The sequence below is a fragment of the Myotis nattereri genome (genome assembly GCF_964212035.1).
Source record: "Myotis nattereri genome assembly, chromosome: 6".
In the NCBI taxonomy this organism is placed as follows: domain Eukaryota; kingdom Metazoa; phylum Chordata; class Mammalia; order Chiroptera; family Vespertilionidae; genus Myotis; species Myotis nattereri.
The window spans coordinates 3,998,039-4,017,206 of record NC_138081.1 but is presented as its reverse complement, the minus strand read 5'-3'; the positions used below and the strand labels follow the sequence as shown (position 1 = coordinate 4,017,206).

The following is a 19,168-nucleotide window of genomic DNA, read 5'->3' as shown; positions in this document are numbered from 1 at the left end:
ACAAGAGAGAACATCTGCAAGGCTGTCGCTTCACCCCTTGTTTGTCATTGGTCGCAGGTGAGAACTGACCATCTGACTTCTTTCTTCCACTTCCCCTTCGGCTCTTCCACCCTCGGTGAGAACCATAGCAAGTCAGAGTTCTCCTCTGGTAGAGAACTGCATTCCTGCGGGTCTGAGTCCTCCAGGGCCCGGCTTCCTTTTCTTTGCTGTGGTTTTCCAGTAACCTTGCCATTGGACTTGGAAGCACCGACGCGACACACTGATGACTGGGTCCCACGCCCAGCCAAAGCTTTCTGCTGCTCGCCCGGCATCTGAAAAGTCTCCTCTGTGCACATGGTAGCCCGGGGAGAGCGCTCTGCTTTCCCTGCGGTTGGAGCCTGAAGAGGGGCCCGGTGCTTCCCTGATTCCTTAAGTTGACATCCCAGGTCTTGCCCAGGGAACAGAAACTGGCCGCGTTTGGGGAAACAACTGCTCCAGCCATCCCGGGGCAGGGACCATAGAGTGGAATATCAGACCTCTCTCCCCTTGACGGTCCATCTGCCATCGTTTCCCTGGAGATTTTGGGGGCCAACTTTTCTGGTCAGATAGTGAAGACCCACAAAACAGATCTGGGACCACCCTCAGCCCCTGGTTCTTCTGCACAAACTCAAGTTGGATAAAAGAAAGTCCCCTTAATGCTGCAGAGCAGTTCAGCCCCGCCCCGCCCCCTGGCATATTCAAGCAGAACAACGAGCCCATGTAATATTTTTCATTACCAACGAAAAACAACTTCCCGTATCAAAATAGCCTGTCCCAGCCCAGCCCAGCACAACTTCTGTAACCTGCTGCCTGAGCTGGGCAGGAACTGACTGTTCACAGCCTCACACCTGGGAGCCTGCACGCAGGGGGTGGGCTCTGCTCGCAGGGGGTGGGCTCTGCACGCAGGAGGTGGGCTCTGCTCACAGGGGGTGGGCTCTGCTCACAGGGGGTGGGGCTCTGCTCACAGGGGGTGGGCTCTGCTCACAGTGGGTGGGCTCTGCTCACAGGGGATGGGGCTCTGCTCACAGGGGGAGGGGCTCTGCTCACAGGGGGAGGGGCTCTGCTCACAGGGGGTGGGCTCTGCTCACAGGGGATGGGGCTCTGCTCACAGGGGGTGGGCTCTGCTCACAGGGGGAGGGGCTCTGCTCACAGTGGGTGGGCTCTGCTCACAGGGGATGGGGCTCTGCTCACAGGGGGAGGGGCTCTGCTCACAGGGGGAGGGGCTCTGCTCACAGGGGGTGGGCTCTGCTCACAGGGGATGGGGCTCTGCTCACAGGGGGTGGGGCTCTGCTCACAGGGGGTGGGCTCTGCATGCAGGGGGTGGGCTCTGCTCACAGGGGGTGGGCTCTGCTCGCAGGGGGTGGGGCTCAGCTCAAAGGGGGTGGGCTCTGCACACAGGGGGTGGGCTCTGCTCACAGGGGGTGGGCTCTGCACGCAGGGGGTGGGCTCTGCTCGCAGGGGGTGGGCTCTGCTCGCAAGGGGTGGGCTCTGCACGCAGGAGGTGGGCTCTGCTCACAGGGGGTGGGGCTCAGCTCACCCCCCGGAGGGGGTGGGCTCTGCTCACAGGGGGCGGGCTCTGCTCACAGGGGGTGGGGCTCTGCTCGCTCTGCACTCAGTCTCCCTCCCAGGCTTTGCCAGGAGAGGCTGCAGCTCCAGGAAGCGCCTTAGTGAGGGGTCAGGGACAGTGGCAGGGCGCGGCCTCCGCATTGCAGGGGAGTAATGGAGATTCAGCCCCATCAGCACTAGAGCCCGGGGGGCTCAGAGGCTCCTCGCAAGAAGAAGAACTGTTAAGGGGCACAGGGAGCCCCTCGGGCGCACCCGCCATGGGGCAGATGGTCAAGGACCCAACTCCTGACTTCAACCTGAAGTATGGAAAGAGGGTCCCGGAGAAGGAAGCCCGAGGGAAGGAGAAAATGTGGGAGCCTTCCGTCATGTCGTAGAAGGAGACGTCCCCTTCGCTGTAGTCCAGAAACACCCCCACCCTGCGCGGAAGCTGCCTCAGGGGTAAAGGAGTGGGATTCTTAGTGCAGGGACAAAATCCAGCTTCAAACTGCCCCACAACCCAGAACCCCTTATCTAGGGACTCTGTGTACCAGCCGGTCGTTTTCACATCTTCCCGGCAGACCCCCAGAACCCACTCGCTTCCGTTCCCATCCGGGACCTCCACCTCCCAGTGACAGCGCCCTGCTGTGATGCCCTCCAGGCCCAACACGCTGCCGCTGCCTCCAGAATCCTCACAGGTCTCCTTCAAGGTCACTCTCCTCCTCTCCTGAGAGACAACAAGGCTGGAATCCGCAGAGTCTGGGTCCAGAGTGACAGGCCCTGCAGAGAGAGGGCCACTCATGCAAGGCCTCCCGACCCCAACAAGGGCACACCTCCCCCATCCCCACACACTTAGCTGCAAAGGCGGGGGGGGGGGGGGGGGGGGGGGGGCGGGGCGGTGCCTCCTGAGAGGAGCGCCTTATGACGCAAGCCCATGGCCCTCCAAGCAGGAGAAGGAATCACAAGACCTATTCGGGGTTGGTTATGTCTCAGGCCCTTGAGGCCCAGCCTGGACTCCACGGGTGAGGGATATCTATTCAGCACCCAGTACCAGCCACGCCCCAGCCCCAGCTCTGTGCTATCACCTTCGCCACCCAGCCCGCCGCCGCTGCTGGGGCCACTATCTGTCCCACCAGAGAACTGAAGGAGAGGCCAGAAGTCGTGGGGCAGCAGGAGGCGCACCCAGAAAAAACACACTCACTCACAGGCCGGGAACTTCTCCTGCCGCCAATCTGCAAGAGAGCACGGCACATGTCAGGGACCGCAGAGACCGGAAGCATACTGAGGCAGCATACGGGGGAAATTGTTTCTGGAAACATTCAGCTGATGCATTCATTTCCTCTTATACATGCAAACACACACATACACACACGCACACATAAATGCATGCACACACATGCACATGGAGCCACCATGCTACCACCTTCCCGTGAAAGCTTAACGCTCAGGACTCAGAGTCTGGAGACTGACCTGTGCAGAAAGGCCCAGACTCAGTATCTAAGTTGCTTTCTCAAGTCCCAAGCCACACAGCCATCCTGAAAGCTAGGTTTTCCTCTAAAGAACTGGGAAATCGAAATGTCCATTTACAAGTGAGAAACGGATTGAGCTGAACTCAGGGTGCCCCTCAGCCACAAGAACAGTGAATACAACTGGCTGGGCTGAACTCGGAGGATGACTCCAGCCCTGAGTGAAGAGAACTGGGGCTACAGATCAGAGAGATCTGCCCAGTCGGAGGCAATGGAGGGGTTTCTAAGGAAGGGAGAGGGGTTCAAAGCAGGAAAGACATGCATTCAGTCAGAGGACAGACACTAACAAATCTTCTTCCCCTTCTCATGGGTAGTGAAAGCAAAACTGTACCAGAAACCTGCAGGGTCTGGACCCCAGACTGAGAACACCTGCTTTAAAGCAACCACCTCCTCACAGCCAAGGAGGCTGAGAGGGAAGAACCAACATAGATGGAGCTCAGAGCATCAGGAAGCCGAGACTAGTCTCTCAGAGGACCAGGAAGAAACAGAAAACAAAGCTAGATCCAAAAAGGGGAGGGATTTCAGGGCAAGAAGGATCCAAAACCAAGGACCCCTTAGGAAGACCTGAGTCCTACCCATGCAAGCAGGGTTTCTGAAACCTAGAGAGAGATGGCAAATGGGCACCATGTTCCCGGCCTGCGATCTCTCCTCACCACCCCTCCGCCCTCAGGACAACAAGGTGAGCTCAGCAGTACCGCTGGCCCTGGGGGGACCTGCGGTGGAGGGTGGGCCAGACAGAGGCAGGTGTGTGTTCCCAGGGAGGAGTCCTGGCGCCCTTCAGATGGTGGCCACAAAAGTGACAGGAGAGCAGGAGCGCCCACCCCACCCTGGGGTGCGGTCCACTGACAGAGAAGGGGGCAGGGTCGAGGCTGGGGAGGTGAAGCCACAGGAAACTGAGCCACTTACCTGCATACAGCTGGGCCTTCCTCCAGGCTGAAAGGGAACACACCTGGTGAGACCTCGGCCACAACACCCTGCACAGCGGGAACCTCTGGCTGCCCGGCTCCCCAGGGGAGACGGCCTACAGGGAGAGTGCCCGGCAGGGCTTGAGGGAAACCCCGTGGCAGGTGGGCTGTGGCTGTGCGGCCTCTGGCCAGTCACCTAGCTGCTCTGAGCCAAAACAACCTCAGAAACTCCCATTTCACTTACTACTACTCACCGTTGCTATTCAGGATGAAAAGGTACACTATGTGTGGAAACATTTTAGGAAATAAAATATTAATTATTCTGTAATTGTAAGAAAGCACTTTCATGTCCAATCTTTTTCTGACAAAGGTATATTTGGAAAATAACTCAAAATGGGGATTAACTTAAGGACGGGGATGTGAGGTGAGATCTGGGCTAACGTGGCCAACCTTCCTCACAGAGATAGTTTCTACAGGTAACCAGCACGGCCCCTTTCCGGGAGGACACCCACCCGGCACCGTCCCCTGAGTGGTCAGTGACTTTTTCTGTGAATCCTCACTGTAGGACATTTTTTCCCATTGACTTTTAGAGAAAGTGGGAAGGAGGGAGGGAGGGAGCCGGAGAGGGAGGGAGGGAGGAGGAGAGGGGGGCGTGTAGAAGGAGAGACATTGGTTGCCTCCAGATAAGCCCAAATCGGGCCAGGGATCAACCCGACAACCCAGGTAGGCGCACTTGATCGGGAATTGAACCTGCGATCCTTTGGTGGGAGAGCCCATGTTCTAACCACCGAACCCACCGGCCAGGGCTCCCCCAATCGCCTTTGATCAGCACCCGCAGAAAGTGGATAAACAGACTCTCTGGGTGGTGTTTCGGGGGAAGGCAGGAGCTCACAACCCTACCTTAATGACCCCACTTATTCACATGGCCCTTTCCAGGTGCTGACCGAGCTCCGCATTGAAGGCTGTACAGGGTGGTCAGGGCTAGAATGAGGCCAGGTGCCTGGCAGACCCCAGCCGCCATCACGCCCGGTTCCCCAGCACTGGGTGGAGAACAGCAGCAGCCGAGTCTGTCAGGGAGCCTGGGGAGCAGGGGGCTGCCTCCCACCAGCTCCCACTTCTGCCCCAAGGAAGGGGTCCCACGTGTGTGCCCAGACAGAAGCGGGGAGAGGGACACTGAGCCAGCGGAGGTCGGTGGAGTCACTCACCAGCCAGGTACACGCTCCTCCTCCATTCTGAGAGAAAACACAGGACAGGTGAGCCAGCCCCAGTGTCTCCCACGGGGTAGGGAGGTGGAGGGGTGGGGGGGGGGGGGACCTACCGAGCTGGGCCTGCAGTTCCCCTGAAACAGAGTGAGAACCAGCATGAGCTGCCATCCCTGAGAGGAGGGACAGGGAGCGGGAGAGCCCCTCTAGCCTGAGGTCCCACTGCAGACCCCGAGCCTGCAGTGCCCTCTCTGGGTCTCCGCTGTCTCCCCGAGGGCTGGCGCCGCCCTGGGCCTGCCCCTCTCAGCGCGGCTGCCACACCCACCGCCTGGGCCTGTCCTGCCTCACCTGTGGCCGTCCACGCTGCCTCCTTTGCCCGCCGGTCTTCCTCCTTAGCCCGGAGCAGGGTCTCCCTGTCCCTGAGCGCCCGCAGTCTCGTGGAATGTTCTCTGTGGGCGCAGTAGCCAGCCCCCAGGAGCAGGAGCCCCAGCGTGGCCAGGCTCACCCAGAAAGCCACCTTCCAGAGAGGGGCCTGGGGGAAGAAGGGCTCTGCACCCGGCAGGCGCCCCATCAGGGCCCAGCCCGGGTCAGCCCAAGTCAGCCCCCCAGCACCCCCGGGACAGCCCCCCAGCGCCCCCGGGACAGCCCCCCAGCGCCCCCGGGACAGCCCCCCAGCGCGCCCCGGACAGCCCAGGACAGCCCCCCAGCGCCCCCGGGACAGCCCCCCAGCGCCCCCGGGACAGCCCCCCAGCGCGCCCCGGACAGCCCAGGACAGCCCCCCAAGGCCCCCGGGACAGCCCCCCAGCGCGCCCCGGACAGCCCCCCAGCGCGCCCGGGTCAGCCCCCCAGCGCACACAGGCCCGCCCTCCCTCCAGCTGCGGGGAGCGGGAGCAGCTCTGACCTGGGATGAAAATGGCCACAGCCTTCTCCTGGCCCAGGATGGGGTTGTGCAAGGAGCAGGTCACGTTGCCCACAGAGCGGTCTCTCACCACCAGCGCGGCCTCCACGCTGAACAGCCCGCGGGCGTCCTGGGCGTGGGCCTCGGAGAACGCCGGGAACTGCGCTCCGCTGCCGCCTCGCCAGTGCACCCGGGGCTTCGGGAACCACCCCGAGGCCGCGCACTCCACGCGGACCCCGTCCTCCTCCGGCCCCGTGATGCGCACTCGGGGGGCAGAGCCCACACCTGCGTAGGGAGGAGATGGAGGCCCCTCTGACATGTTAACCTCCGGCCTTCCTCCCCCCGGGCCTCCCCCACCCGCGGCAGCAGGCGGGCTGCAGTGGGCCGCTCTGAGCTGTAAACCACCTCCCTCCACAAAGGCTGAGCTTTTCCTCCAGTGAGCTCATAGACGGCCACCCAGTTAGCAGCTGAGTTCAGGTAAACTCTCTGCGACTCCTGCCCTCCCGTTCCCCTTCCAGAGGCTTAGTGGCCTCTGCACGAGGGCGCTGCAGGTGTTTGGCTGGTGGCAGGCTGGGCGCCCTGAGTGGGTCCCACTGGCTGGTGGCAGGCTGGGTGCCCTGAGTGGGTCCCACTGGCTGGTGGCAGGCTGGGTGCCCTGAGTGGGTAACACTGGCTGGTGGCAGGCTGGGTGCTGTGAGTGGGTCATGCTGGCTGGTGGCAGGCTGGGTGCCCTGAGTGGGTAACACTGGCTGGTGGCAGGCTGGGTGCCCTGAGTGGGTAAACACTGGCTGGTGGCAGGCTGGGTGCCGTGAGTGGGTCCCACTGGCTGGTGGCAGGCTGGGTGCCCTGAGTGGGTAACACTGGCTGGTGGCAGGCTGGGTGCTGTGAGTGGGTCATGCTGGCTGGTGGCAGGCTGGGTGCCCTGAGTGGGCCGCACTGGCTGGTGGCAGGCTGGGTGCTGTGAGTGGGTCATGCTGGCTGGTGGCAGGCTGGGTGCCGTGAGTGGGTCGCACTGGCTGGGATGCTTATTCAGTCAGAAAAGGCTTTTCTTTCTCACCAGCCACAGCGCCGCAGTCCCCTCTCCCTGCAAACTGTCTGTGTCCCCAACCTACTCACCCAGTGGGTCTACTCTGGAAGCCTCACGATGTGTGATCCCTTCTGCCCGCCCAGTGCCACTCTGGTCGTCGCCTCCCCCCTCATAACCGGGTCCGTCTGAGCCCCAGCCATGCTCCCTCCATCCGTCCTCTCAGCTGCCAGAGGGACCATCCCGCTCTGCCTTCTGCTCTTTCCTCAGCAGGGCATCCAGCTGCCCCAGCACAGCCTCCCTCCCCCCACCTGCCTCCCCACTGACCGCCTCCCCCACCGGGAGAGTGCAGAGCAAGTCACCCACCTGCCACCTTCAGCTCCAAGCTGGCCTCTTCATAGAACTCTCCCTCCCTGAAGAAGCAGGAGTAGGGCCCGTCGTCGGAGGCCTGGACGTGGCGGATGAGCACGGCAGCCTGCCCCTGGCCCAGGAGCTCCGTCACCAGCGAGGTCCGCCCTGCGTACTGGGCCATCAGCTCCTCGGGCTGCTCCCCGCCGTCCTCGTAGACAAGCACGGCCTCGGAGAACTTGGAGCGGAACCAGCGCAGCTGCATGTTCTCCACGCTCCTGGCCGGGGCAGTGCGGCAGGGCAGCTCCACGTCCCCGCCCAGCACGGCCACCAGGGGCTCCGTGGGGCCCAGGACCATGAACTCCTCTGTGGACACAGGAAGAGGGAGGAAGATGCACAACCCTCGGGCGGGAAGGCCCAGGCAGGGGCGCGGGTGTAGCCACTCGAATCCGGGCACCATCTTCTGGTCACAAAGTTGTGGGCGGGACGTCCAAACGACCCCCTTCTCCACCTGGGCTCCTGTCCTCCACCTTCCGTCACTCGGGTGGAGTGACCAGCAGGGCTTGTAAACAGCTCTGACTCGGTGGGTGGCCCGAGAACAGGCATGGCTGGCGAGTCCCTGCAGCTGACACTGAGGCTCGGGACCCCCCAGAACACAGCGCCCACCGGGCCCCTCCAAGGACAGGACTGGAAACTGACCAGGTCCCAACTCTTGACCACTCAGCCTCGCCCAGGGACCCCCTCCCACCGCACCCCAGGTGGCCCGCCTTTCTCCTCTGGCGGCTTCTGTGGGGACTCAGCCCCGCTCACGGCCCAAGCACTGCCTGGAGGAGAGGAGGAGGCCGCCCCGCAGAGCTGCCCCAGCCTGTGGACAGGCATGATGGGCCCGGCGGCAGCACCGCCCGCAGCACGTCCGAGGGGCCTCCTCACCTGGGCTGGGTGGCCTCAGCCAAGGCTCATCTGTCCTCTCCCCACCCTCCCGCCCGTGACCCTGTCACCTGCCGTGTCCCTGCTCCGCTCGGAGCCCTGTGACCCTCCCACTTTCCCCAGTGGCCGCAGCTCCACAGGGACGACCGCCAGCACCGCTCTGAGCCCAACGCCCTCCCCCTCCCCCCGTGTGCGGGGCCACTGGCAAGCACATCGGGCATTCTTAAAAGTATTGTCAACTGAACCCCGGATACAGGCAGAGCCACGCCCTGAGGGCGGTCCTAGCCAAGAGGCGAGGAGCCACTCAGTCTGACCTTTCCAGCCCAGGTGCTAGGGGGTGCATCTCATGGTGTCCCCAGGAACTCAAGGCCCACCCAGATGTGATGTAACTTCCTGGTACTTGGGTATAAATTAAACACATGGTTCCCGTGCTGGCCGCCCTGTCTGTCCCTCCATCAGAGGGCAGAAGCCCACCGGGTCCCAGCTTCTCTTTCTCTTTCTGTGTCTTGTCTCTTTATTTCATTTCTCAATCCCAAGCAACTCTACTCAAAGAACTGGTTCATTTCTCTTTCCGTGCTGGATGCGGAAAAGAGAGACTCCCGGCCATACCCCCGCTCCCACCCCTCAAGCCCACTCCGCTCCAGCCACACTGTGTCCTCTGTGCCTTGAGCCCCCGCATGTGCCAGCTCCGCACTAGCTGGTCCTGTCTGTAGGGTCCCTCAGGGGCTCGCAGCCCTCCTCCTCCAAGCCCAGACCACCTCCCGGCCCACACTGCCCACCTCCCCGCAGCCACTCCCGCCTGCTCCACCGCACCCCACCTCTCTCTGCCTCCGCTGGGCCTGGGCAGGTGCATGGCACACTCGCCGCCTCCAGCGGGAATGCCACTCTGTAAAGACAGCCCCTCTGTGCTGCTCACAGAACAGCTGACGCACGGCGGCACCTTGTAGCTACTCATGGAATGAAATGGTCCCGGATGAGAGGTGCTTAGGGTCCCAATAGAGCCGGCAGCTTGGCAGAGAGGACAGGCACCCACACTTCTGAAGCCGACTTCAAACCTCCAATGCTCCTCAGTGGCCCGTCGTCCAGGCCGCATCCTAATTTCCTGGTTCGGGGACTGTTCTTGAACATTAACTACAACTATTGCCTCTTAGAGAAGGGCCTCCCCAACCGCCCCCATTCCTGATGGAGGCGCCTGCAGGGGACCTGGGCCCCACCCGCCCGGGGTCCCGCCCTCCTGGGAGAGACACAGGAAGAGGGTCAGGCCACACTCACCTGCAGACCCCGCAGGGAGCAGCAGCGGCATGAGGAGGAGCAGGGCGGTGAGATGGTGGAGCTCAGAGCTGCTGGGGCGACCCTCCATTCCTCTGCGCGGGGGAGAGGCGGGCGGAGGCGGGTGAGGGCCCACAGAGGGAGCTGGGCCTCAGGGGGGACAGCAGGCCTGTGGCGGGCCAGCTCCAGCCCAGCCCAGCCCAGCCCTCCCTGGACTCCTCATGCTCATGGGCTGTGGGCCCACCCAGCAGATGCAGAGAGGACTGCGCCTGGGCCCGTCTGCCTTTGGAAACCTGTGCAGCTAGAGGACCTTTAGGGTCGCTGAGGGGAAGCCACTCCTACCCTTCCCACCCCGGCACCCAGGGCACAGGCAGCCTGCCCAGAGAGCGGCCTTCCTCCCTCAGCACCTGCCCCAGGGCGACCATCCCCCTCCCTCTCCCTTGTTCGCCCACCACACTGACCCGGGACAGAGGCCAGCCCCGCCCCTTGCCAGGAAGGACCTGAGCAGGGACACCTCCCCCGGAGACTGGCTCCCTCACAGCCACCCCCCTGCTCAGACTGCTGGCTGACTCACCTTCACTCCCACCCACCGCCCCTTCCTGCAGGGGCCCAGCGGGGCCCAGTCACCCACTGACAGGGGACTCTTCCTCCCTCTCTCCATGAAGAGCTCTGCCTCCGGGTCAAGGATCCCCCTCCCGGAGCCACCTCCCCACCCTCCGCACCTGCTCTCCGCCGCCTCCTCCCCGCACTGCTCCCTGCTTCCTCCTCTTGGCCACGGTGTCCCCCAAACCAGCGTGCCTGCAGGGAAGGCCGGCTTCTGGAGCCAGCGTCTCAGCACCGAGCTGGAGAAGGCCCAGGGGCCCCAGAGCCCCGATCTGCGCCCTGCGTCTGCCCCTGCGCTCAGCCGCTCAGAGCCCAGCCCTGCTGCGTGCCCAGGCTGGGTGCCGGGGCTCCCTGGGGGCAGAGGAGCTGGTTCCCAGGAAGCGGAGAAGCAGAGCTGGGGGCTGCAGGGGCGTCTGCAGAGGCCAGGCCCTTCCCCAGCTCCTTCCACCTTAGAAAGACAAAGCTCGCCTGGCGTAGCCGCGACTCTGCCCCGCCCTCTGGACAGTGCACCCAGGTACAGGAAGCTGCAGGATGAGAGATTAGAGCAGCCCACGGAGCCCGTGGCCACTGACGGGACGGCCAGGGGGCTGGGTTCTGGGTGCCGATCCTCATCCTCAGAGAGGAAGCCAAGCTTCTGAGGGTGACAGCCACACGGGTCCCTCTCCGCAGCTCTGAATGGCCCGGCAGCCAGGGCTCCCTGACCCGGGTGCACCGGCCCTTGCTTTCTGCCCGGAGCCTCTGAGACATTAAACCCTCGGCCCCGGACTCCAGGCCACCCCTGAGCACACCAGGCTGCCTTTCCCAAAGCTCGGTTTCCCCCCAGGCCCCTCACACTCGCGAAACTTGTAACATCCACGTGGAGCCAAAAAGAACTAACAAGACAAGAACCAGTGTTGCTTAGGGTTCACCCCCACCCCAACCCCTACGGCCACCACCCATCCCTGCCCAACAGAGAGACTTTTCCAGGCCTGAGAGGCAGCAGGGAAATTTTGTGAAAAGACAGAGGAAAAAATGTTTTATTGAACACCTACTAACTGCTGGGGACTGGGCCACAAAGATTCTATCTGCCTCTTGGTTCTCACATGTGCAGAGATCAGGTAACCGGGAATCCAGGAACCTTAAAGAGGGGGGCCCAGAGCTGCAAGGAGACCCCTCCTCACGCCACCCCAGCCCTTAAGCCAGCCCCCAGCTGCACGAAGACAGGATGAGGAGGGGCAGAAAGGGACCTTGGACTGAGAAATGCCGCATGGTAGGCCTGGAAGCTTATCTGCCCTGAATCCTGGCCCTTTGATTGGGGGGAGGCGGGGAAGACATCCCAGGAGAGCCTGGAAGGACAGAGCAGCGGCTGCACCGCCCCTCCCGGCTGCTCAGGGGCAGGGTCCAGCTGCCTCCACAGCGGAGGAGGAGGACGCTGTTCACTAGCCAGGAAGGACTTTTCTGACTCAAGTATAAATTGCCCTAAGGCTGCTGAGGTCAGCATTTGACTTGCACGCTAACAGCCGGTTGTTACCTCTTATCTCCTAGTTGCTTCGGTACTTTCACAACCGTTCGGATAAATACCTAAGCCTTTAAAGGGGAACCCCAACCGAAGTGTGATTTTTAAAATGTGACAGTGAGTGGGACGATTAAACCCCCTTTTTAAAAACGTGCCATCGGTAGGGCTTCATTTATCTGGACACTGTTAGGAGGGAGGGTTCACCGGATTAGCTTCTGCAGGAAAAACTTCAAAATTGACTGCTGACTCTTTGGAAAAATTAAAAACAAAAAGAATCGCAAACACACACACATGCACACAAGAAGGTGCTGGCTCCTGTTTCAGCTTTAAAAGCTTGTCCTTCGTGGTGCCGACGCACTCGGGGTGCGAAGGGACGCGGGCTCCCGAGGCGCTGGCCTGGCGCCAGGTTCCTGACCGCGGTCCTGCGCCGCGGTAATCGCATCCCTGGCGGCCGCGGGTCGGAAAGCGGGGCGGCCGCGCTCCCCGCTCCCCGCTCCCTGCTCCCAGTCCTTCCCGGCGAAGCAGAACGCGGTCCGCCGCCTGGAGGCGGAGGCGGGAACCACCGCAGGCTGAGCTCTCCCTTCCCAGCGCCGCCATCCAGGCCCGAGCTCGGGCCCCGCCATCCAGGCGGCCCGGAGGCCAAGTGCCCGCAGCACCGGCGGCTGGTCGACCCGCTCCGCCACCGCAATGGCACCAAGACGTGGTCCCAGCGGCCGCCGCCCTGGACCCGGAGCCGTTAGAGACTGTGCCGGCCAGGACACCGGGCTCGGCGCGGTAAACACAGTACGGTGCGCAGGGGACACATCGCAGTGTGGTACACCTGGAACCTGTATGATTTTACCAACCAATGTCACCCAATAAGTTCAATTTTAAAAAGTGACCTTTGGACCAGAGTCGTGAGCAGAGCGTTCAGAACCTCAGGTCTTCCAGCTCCAGCTCCTCCCTTGTGTCGTGTTTCTGTTCCTTCCCCGGGATATCGAGATGTAAGATGCATTTTGGGTGAACCTGCGATGAAACTGCAAACCAATGGTCTGAAGTCTGTATATGTGACATCCAATGGGTTGCCTAAACGTAAATGGAAACAAGCTTTGTCAGTCAAATATATTCCTAAAAAATGTCTTTTTTCCTTCTTCTACCGACAGTGGACGGTAAAATGAAGTAAAACGGGGTTTATCAGAACTGTTGCATGAAGGTGTGTTTTAAAAAACTTTATCGGAAAAATACTTTATCGGGATAAAATTAGCATATTATACAGTTTAAAAGGAACATAAAAGGTTGTCCTTCCGTCCTCTAACCAGCAGGACCATGGCTGGTGGCGGCCCGCTCCCCTGGGGCACAGGTGGGCACTCACCTTCCCTGAGCCGCCCCCCATCAGGCGGCTGCCCCAGAGCCGGACTGTCCAGCCAACAGTGCCTCCGGGAATCCCAGGAACCTCACTGGACCCCAGCATTTTCTCACCCTCGATCCCAGGTAGGTGAGACACATCCATGGTCAAGGGTGAACAGGCAAACCCTGGAGGGCGGGGTTTGAGTTCCAAGTCATTGGAAAGGGCCTGGAGGCCTGGCACCTTGACCTCTGTACCTACAGGCTCAGAGGGGAGGGGCCTGGGGCACCAGAGGCCAGAGGCCAAGGCAAACCCTGAGAGGCTGATTCACACCCTGATGCCGGCCTTCCTGGGTGAGCTGTGGCTGAAGCCCAGAGCCAGGCTGCCCTCATGGCGTCTCCAGTCCTCAGGCCCGCCCTGCCCCAGTGCTGCTTTGCTCTGAACGTTGCCATGAGTGGTTCACTAGATCCTGAGGGGAGTCTTGCTGTCCCATTTTACAGCCGGAAGACGGAGGCTGAACACCTTGAGGGACCTGCTGGAGGCACGTGGTTGTGTGGCCAAACTCTGACAGGAGCCAGGTCCCCCCCAAAGCTCAGCAGAGCTCTCAGCGGGGGCCACCAGATTGGGGGCCCCAACCCCAGCAGCGCTCCAGGAGTCTAAGGGCAGGAGGGGAGGCAAAAAAAAAAAAAACTTTAAGCCTATAGGGGTTGCTCAGTGGTTGAGCATCGACCTGAATGAACCAGGAGGTCAAGACAGGCTGGGGTTGCAGGCTTCATCCTGGTGGGGGGGGTGGGGGGGCCCGGGGGGGGGGGCGGGGGGGCGCGGGCAGGAGGCAGCCAATCACTGATGTTTCTATCTCCCTCTCCCTCCCTCCCTAAAACCAATAAAAATATTTTTTTTGAAGTTAGAGTTTCTATTATAAAAGCTTGCTCTTGTCTCTTTTGATGTGTTATTGGTGTTTGTGTTTATAATCTGTGTAATGTTTGCACATAATTGTTAACTGATGTTCAAAGTGTCAGCGGTGCTGGGGGTCAGCAGGGTTACGTTCTGGCCACAGAGGAAGGAATTCCACCCGAGAGGGGAGACGGGGAATTGCAGCAAGAGGCAAAGTTCACTTAAAACTGAAGTCGGAGGGGCAGCTTGAGCGAGGGCCCAGGGCCCCAGGGGGGTAGCCCCTGGCTTTTTGTCTTATCCTTGCCCCTCCCTCGTTGGTCTTGGTCTTACTATGCATGTGTTTCCTGGCTGATGGGCCTCTTGGGTTTGTTTGCAGGTGTTCTGGAAGATTTAGACCGCTCACCCTCCTTCCTGCCTTTGTCGGACCTGGATCGCTCAGCATCCCGCCCCGTTTCCCGGGTTGTTCCAGCCTGGTCTCCGGCCCGTTCATTCTGCCCTTGATCCACCTAAATACCTCCTCCAACACCAGCGCCCCGGAAGGAGAGTGAGATCACAAGAGTGTGGAGCCGGCTCGCTCCGAACCTCTGCTCCACAATCTTCTCCAAAGCAGCAGGGCTCCGAGGGGGGAGCAGGAACACCCTGCCTGGGAGGCATCCATAAAAGGGTGCTGGGGGAGGGGGGAGCGGTAGACCGGGGAACAGTGGACCAGCACCGCCAGGTCGCACCAGGGTCCGTCAGGCTCTGCTGCCCCCTTGTGGCCAGCACGTGGCGGACAGAACGGGCTTTCCCTGCAGGACACGGAGGAGCGTGGGCGGTGCCTCCAAGGGACCTTAGAAGCTGCAGGGGAGCCAGGAAACCAGATGGACGGACGGACGGCCGCTCCCTGCAGGATTCCTGACGGATGGAGCCCACGGGCAAGCAGGCTGAGCGGCAGGAGCCAGGCAAGGATTACCCGGAAGGCTGAGGGCAGGCAGGACCGGGAGGACACCCGGGAGTGCCCTGGGGTGGGACGGTTCACCACGTACTCACTCACCGACGCTTTACTGTTATTCCTCCTATTAATTTTATATTTATTCTAATAAACTGTTACTCATTTTTTAACAAAACTGAGTTCCCACAGGGAATGCTGGGACAATGTCAGAGTCTCTGAGCAAGCATGTCCCCCCGCATTGGTCGGCCCCACCTTGCTCCCCAGTCTCACTGCTGCCCCAGGCCTGACAGGGGCAGGGGTCTCTCCTGTCATGAACCGCACACACACACACACATTCTCGTGCACATGGGTGCACACAGGCACCCTCTCTTTGAAAAGGGCCCACAGCAGACCTTGTCCCTGCCATTCCCCCAAACCCAAAGCTTCTCTCCTCACCTGCCCCTCTGCTTCTGAAAGGCCAGAGGACACACTCCCTGCACACCTGTCCACGGGCCGTGTGCACCTGGGGAATGCTACAGGATTCCAGGGCCGGAGGATTGGGAAACTGAGACAGGAAAGTTAAAACAAGGCCCAACAGTGTGGGCAATTTGCAGCCAGCTTGTAACTAACAAGCCATCATCTTCCCCAGCCAAGGGCCCTGGAGGGCAAATGGTTAAAAACCTCCCTGATGATGAGAGAATGGGGAAAGGGAGGGGGAGGGGAAAGGGAAAAAAGAGTATTTTTACTCCCTGAGCAGAGAAGCCAGCAGCCTCAGGTTTCTCAGGATAAAGTTGCCACGTGACTCTCAAGAATTCCGGGAAACACAACAAAGTCACACGGGACCTTGAGAATTACTCTGCACCAGTATAGTCAGCAGGGGAATTGTGAGACCTGTAGACAGGAGGGTGTGTAACGCCCCGGACCCCACCCAACTCGCTCTTCAGATCAGCTGAGCCAGATGCATAAGTTGCTGGCTTTGTTTTTCAATAATGGTGCATGCTTTCATTGCTTGAATGAATTGAAGTATGGTAGCAACCATCTCAGGTGGAAACTGTAGTTTAACTCTAGCCCTGCTGTTTGGCTTAACAATAGAAAAGTTATTTTGATTTTCTGAATTGTATACATCATCCCATTCGATTGAATGACTCTCCCATTGATTGTTATCTTACTGGTTATCGAAGCACATTCTTCTGTACCTGGGAGACAGGACAGCACAATTATCCTAAATTGTTTTAGTGGCCACAGATAATGCGTTCCAGTTGACTCAGTGGTCCCAAGACCAGGACAGCGCAATTACTCTAAATTTAATGAGTTCCTGGCAACTCAGTGGTCTCAAGACCCGAGGGCTCTAGATAAGGTGTTTCTGTCAATTCAGTGACCCCGAGACCCAAAACTATAATTAACATGCTTAATTCTGCTTCTGTAAACTGCTTTTTTGCGAACCAGGTTCCTCATTCCAAACCCTGGGATGTAATCAATACCTTTGTGAACTTTGCCTATATAAGTCTGGTGTTACGGCCATCTTATCACTATGAGATTTGGGGAATGGCCCCTCATAGTCCCAATTGCAATAAATGTGACTCTTTAATTTGACTTCTTGAGGCGTCCTTCTGTGATTCGCGGGGTACATTACAACAGAATTGGCTTTTCACAGTGAGTCAAGGTCTCTCCCAACACCTCTCTGGTCCCGCTGAGAGGTGCTTCTAACCAGGAACACCAAGTCTCTTGCTCTGAGCAGCCTCACAAGGGGGCCCACTGACAGGGCAGGTGAAGAAGTGGAGAAATCACACAACAACGTGGACCTGAAGGCAGACCCCAGCTGCAGGGAGCCACCACGCCCTGGGGGGGGGGGGGGTACGGAGAGAAAGGGGGAGGGGCTGCGCCTGGGAGACCCTGGGGAGACTCCAAACCCGCTGGCAAGAAGTCCAGATGGGGGTGAGAACCTGGCCTCTGCGAAAACCCAGGAACTGACGGAGCTGGGCCAGAGGTTCAAGACACAGGGAGGGTGAGAGGCTAAGCCAGTGCTTCTCAACCTTCCTAACGCTGCGACCCTTTCATACAGTTCCTCATGTTGTGGTGACCCCCAACCATAAAATTATTTTCGTTGCTACTTCATAACTGTAATTTTGCTACTGTTATGAATTGTAATGTTCCTATCTGATATGCTATATGTGTTTTCCGATGGTCACGACCCACAGGTTGAGAGGGCAGGAAAGAGCGCCCAGACTCTGCCCTACAGATTCTGCCAACAGAGAAGAGTCCCCAGTGAGGAGAGCCCAGCCCCTGAAAATAAGGAGAGAGGACCGGGAGGGGAAGCTGCCAGCAGGAGGCAGGACTCACCAGGACAGCAGGGGCCTGAGATAGTAGGCGCCCCCCTCAGGGTCGAGAAGGGCCTAGAGGAGGAGGAGGAGGAGCAGTAGGGATCTGAGGCTGGGGACCCCCCAGGCAGGAAGGGCCTAGAGGAGGAGGAGCAGCAGGGTAAGGTTGGTAGCTCCCTTGGCCAGACACCAGCAAGGAGTGAGGCACGCAGCGGAGGAGCACCCCTTCCCTCTCCCACTGCCCTCCCCTGCTGGCCCGATCACCCCTAACTTCCCTCCCTTGCCAGCCTAGTCTCCCCTAACTTCCCTCCCCTGCTGGCCCAATTGCCCCTAACTGCCTTCCCCTGCCAACCTGGTCACCCCTAACTGTCCTCCCCTGCAGGCCAGGTCCCCCCCAACTGCCCTCCCCTGCAGGCCTTGTCTCCCCCAACTGCCTTCCCCTTCAGGCCTGGTTGCTCCCAACTGCCCTCTGCTGAAGGCCTGGTTGCCCCTAACTGCCCTCCCCTGCTGGCCTGGTCCCTCCCAACTGCCTTCCCCTGCCGGCCATCATGTCGTGGCCATCTTGTGTGTTGGAGTGATGGTCAATTTGCATATTACCTCTTTATTAGATAGGATAACTGTGGCTGGTCCCCAATATTCTATTTCTTTTTTTATTTTTAGTAATTTTTATTTCTTAAAGTATTACAAAGAGTATTACATATGTCTCCTTTTTCCCCCCCTTGACATTCCCCCAGCCCCTACCCCCCTCCCCGGTGTTTTGTGTCCATTGGTTAATCTTTTTTTTTTTTTAATATATTTTATTGATTTTTTACAGAGAGGAAGGGAGAGAGATAGAGAGTTAGAAACATGGATGAGAGAGAAACATCGATCAGCTGCCTCCTGCACATCTCCCACTGGGGATATGCCAGCAACCCAGGTACATGCCCTCGACCGGAATCAAACCCGGGACCCTTCAGTCCGCAGGCCGACGCTCCATCCACTGAGCCAAACCGGTTTCAGCTGGTTAATCTTATATGCATGAATATAAGTCCTTCGGTTGATCTCTTAATCCCCCCCAAACCCTCCCCAGGCTTCCCACTGTAGTTTGACAGTCTGTTCAATGTTGCTCCGCCTCTGCATCTACCCCTGTTCATCAGTCTATACTGGTCCCCATTATCTGTCCCAACCTCACTGGAGCAGTCCCAACCTCACCGGGGCCGTCTCAGCCTCACCAGGGCCGTTTCAGCTCACCAGGTCCGTCCCTACCTCACCGGGGCCGTTTCAATCTCACCGGAGCCATTTCAACCTAACTGGGGCCGTCCCAACCTCACCGGGGCCATTTCAACCTCACCGGGGCTGTCCCGACTTCACCGGGGCAGTTTCAACCTCACCAGGGCCGTCCCTACTCCACCAGGGCCGTTTCAACCTCACCGGGGCCGTCTCGACCTCACCGGGGCCACTTCAACCTGACCGAGGCCATCCCGACCTCACCGGGGCCGTTTCAACCTCACCGGGGCCGTCCCGAACTTACCAGGGCCGTTTCAACCTCACCGGGGCCGTCTCAACGTCCCCGGGGCCGCTTCAACCTGACCAGGGCCGTCCAACCTCACCGAGGCCGTTTCAACCTAACCGGGGCCATCCCGACCTCACCGGGGCCGTTTCAACCTCACCGGGGCCGTCCCAACCTCACCAGGGCCATCCCTACCCCAACACAGGCACCATCAGACCCCAGGAGTCTGCTCTCATTCACACATGTACCTCCCATCTGCTCCAAGCTCATCCACAGGAGCAGACGCCTCTCCCTTGCTGACTCTGCCTGTCCCAGAACTGCCTGCTTCACCTTCTCTGCCTCCTTTGTCTATAGCTAATGTAAATCCTTACAGAATGGCTTACCTCTCTCTTCCCCACCTGATGTACGAAAACATCCAAACCTCCGGGACTGCAGACATGTCGTCTTTCCCACCTCACCATGCTGCTGGGGTTTAG

The 19,168-nt window shown here is 59.8% G+C and overlaps 1 protein-coding gene and 1 long non-coding RNA gene across 2 annotated transcripts; both read right to left on the bottom strand.

Annotated features, from left to right (window-relative positions):
- Positions 1-1,693: 1,693 nt before the first annotated feature.
- On the bottom strand, positions 1,694-13,246 carry LOC308521521 (butyrophilin subfamily 1 member A1-like; the record flags this gene model as incomplete). The annotated part of the gene is made up of 8 exons (XM_081094600.1): positions 1,694-2,241; positions 5,310-5,330; positions 5,542-5,742; positions 6,095-6,376; positions 7,482-7,829; positions 9,663-9,754; positions 12,116-12,297; positions 13,109-13,246. The coding sequence occupies 8 exons, from the start codon at positions 13,244-13,246 to the stop codon at positions 1,694-1,696; spliced, it is 1,812 nt and encodes a 603-aa protein (XP_080950726.1).
- LOC308521709 lies at positions 2,268-5,220 on the bottom strand. The gene is made up of 4 exons (XR_013996187.1): positions 5,197-5,220; positions 3,993-4,019; positions 2,766-2,792; positions 2,268-2,340 (listed from the first exon to the last, which is right to left on the bottom strand). It is a non-coding gene; the product is annotated as an uncharacterized lncRNA (long non-coding RNA).
- Positions 13,247-19,168: the final 5,922 nt, after the last annotated feature.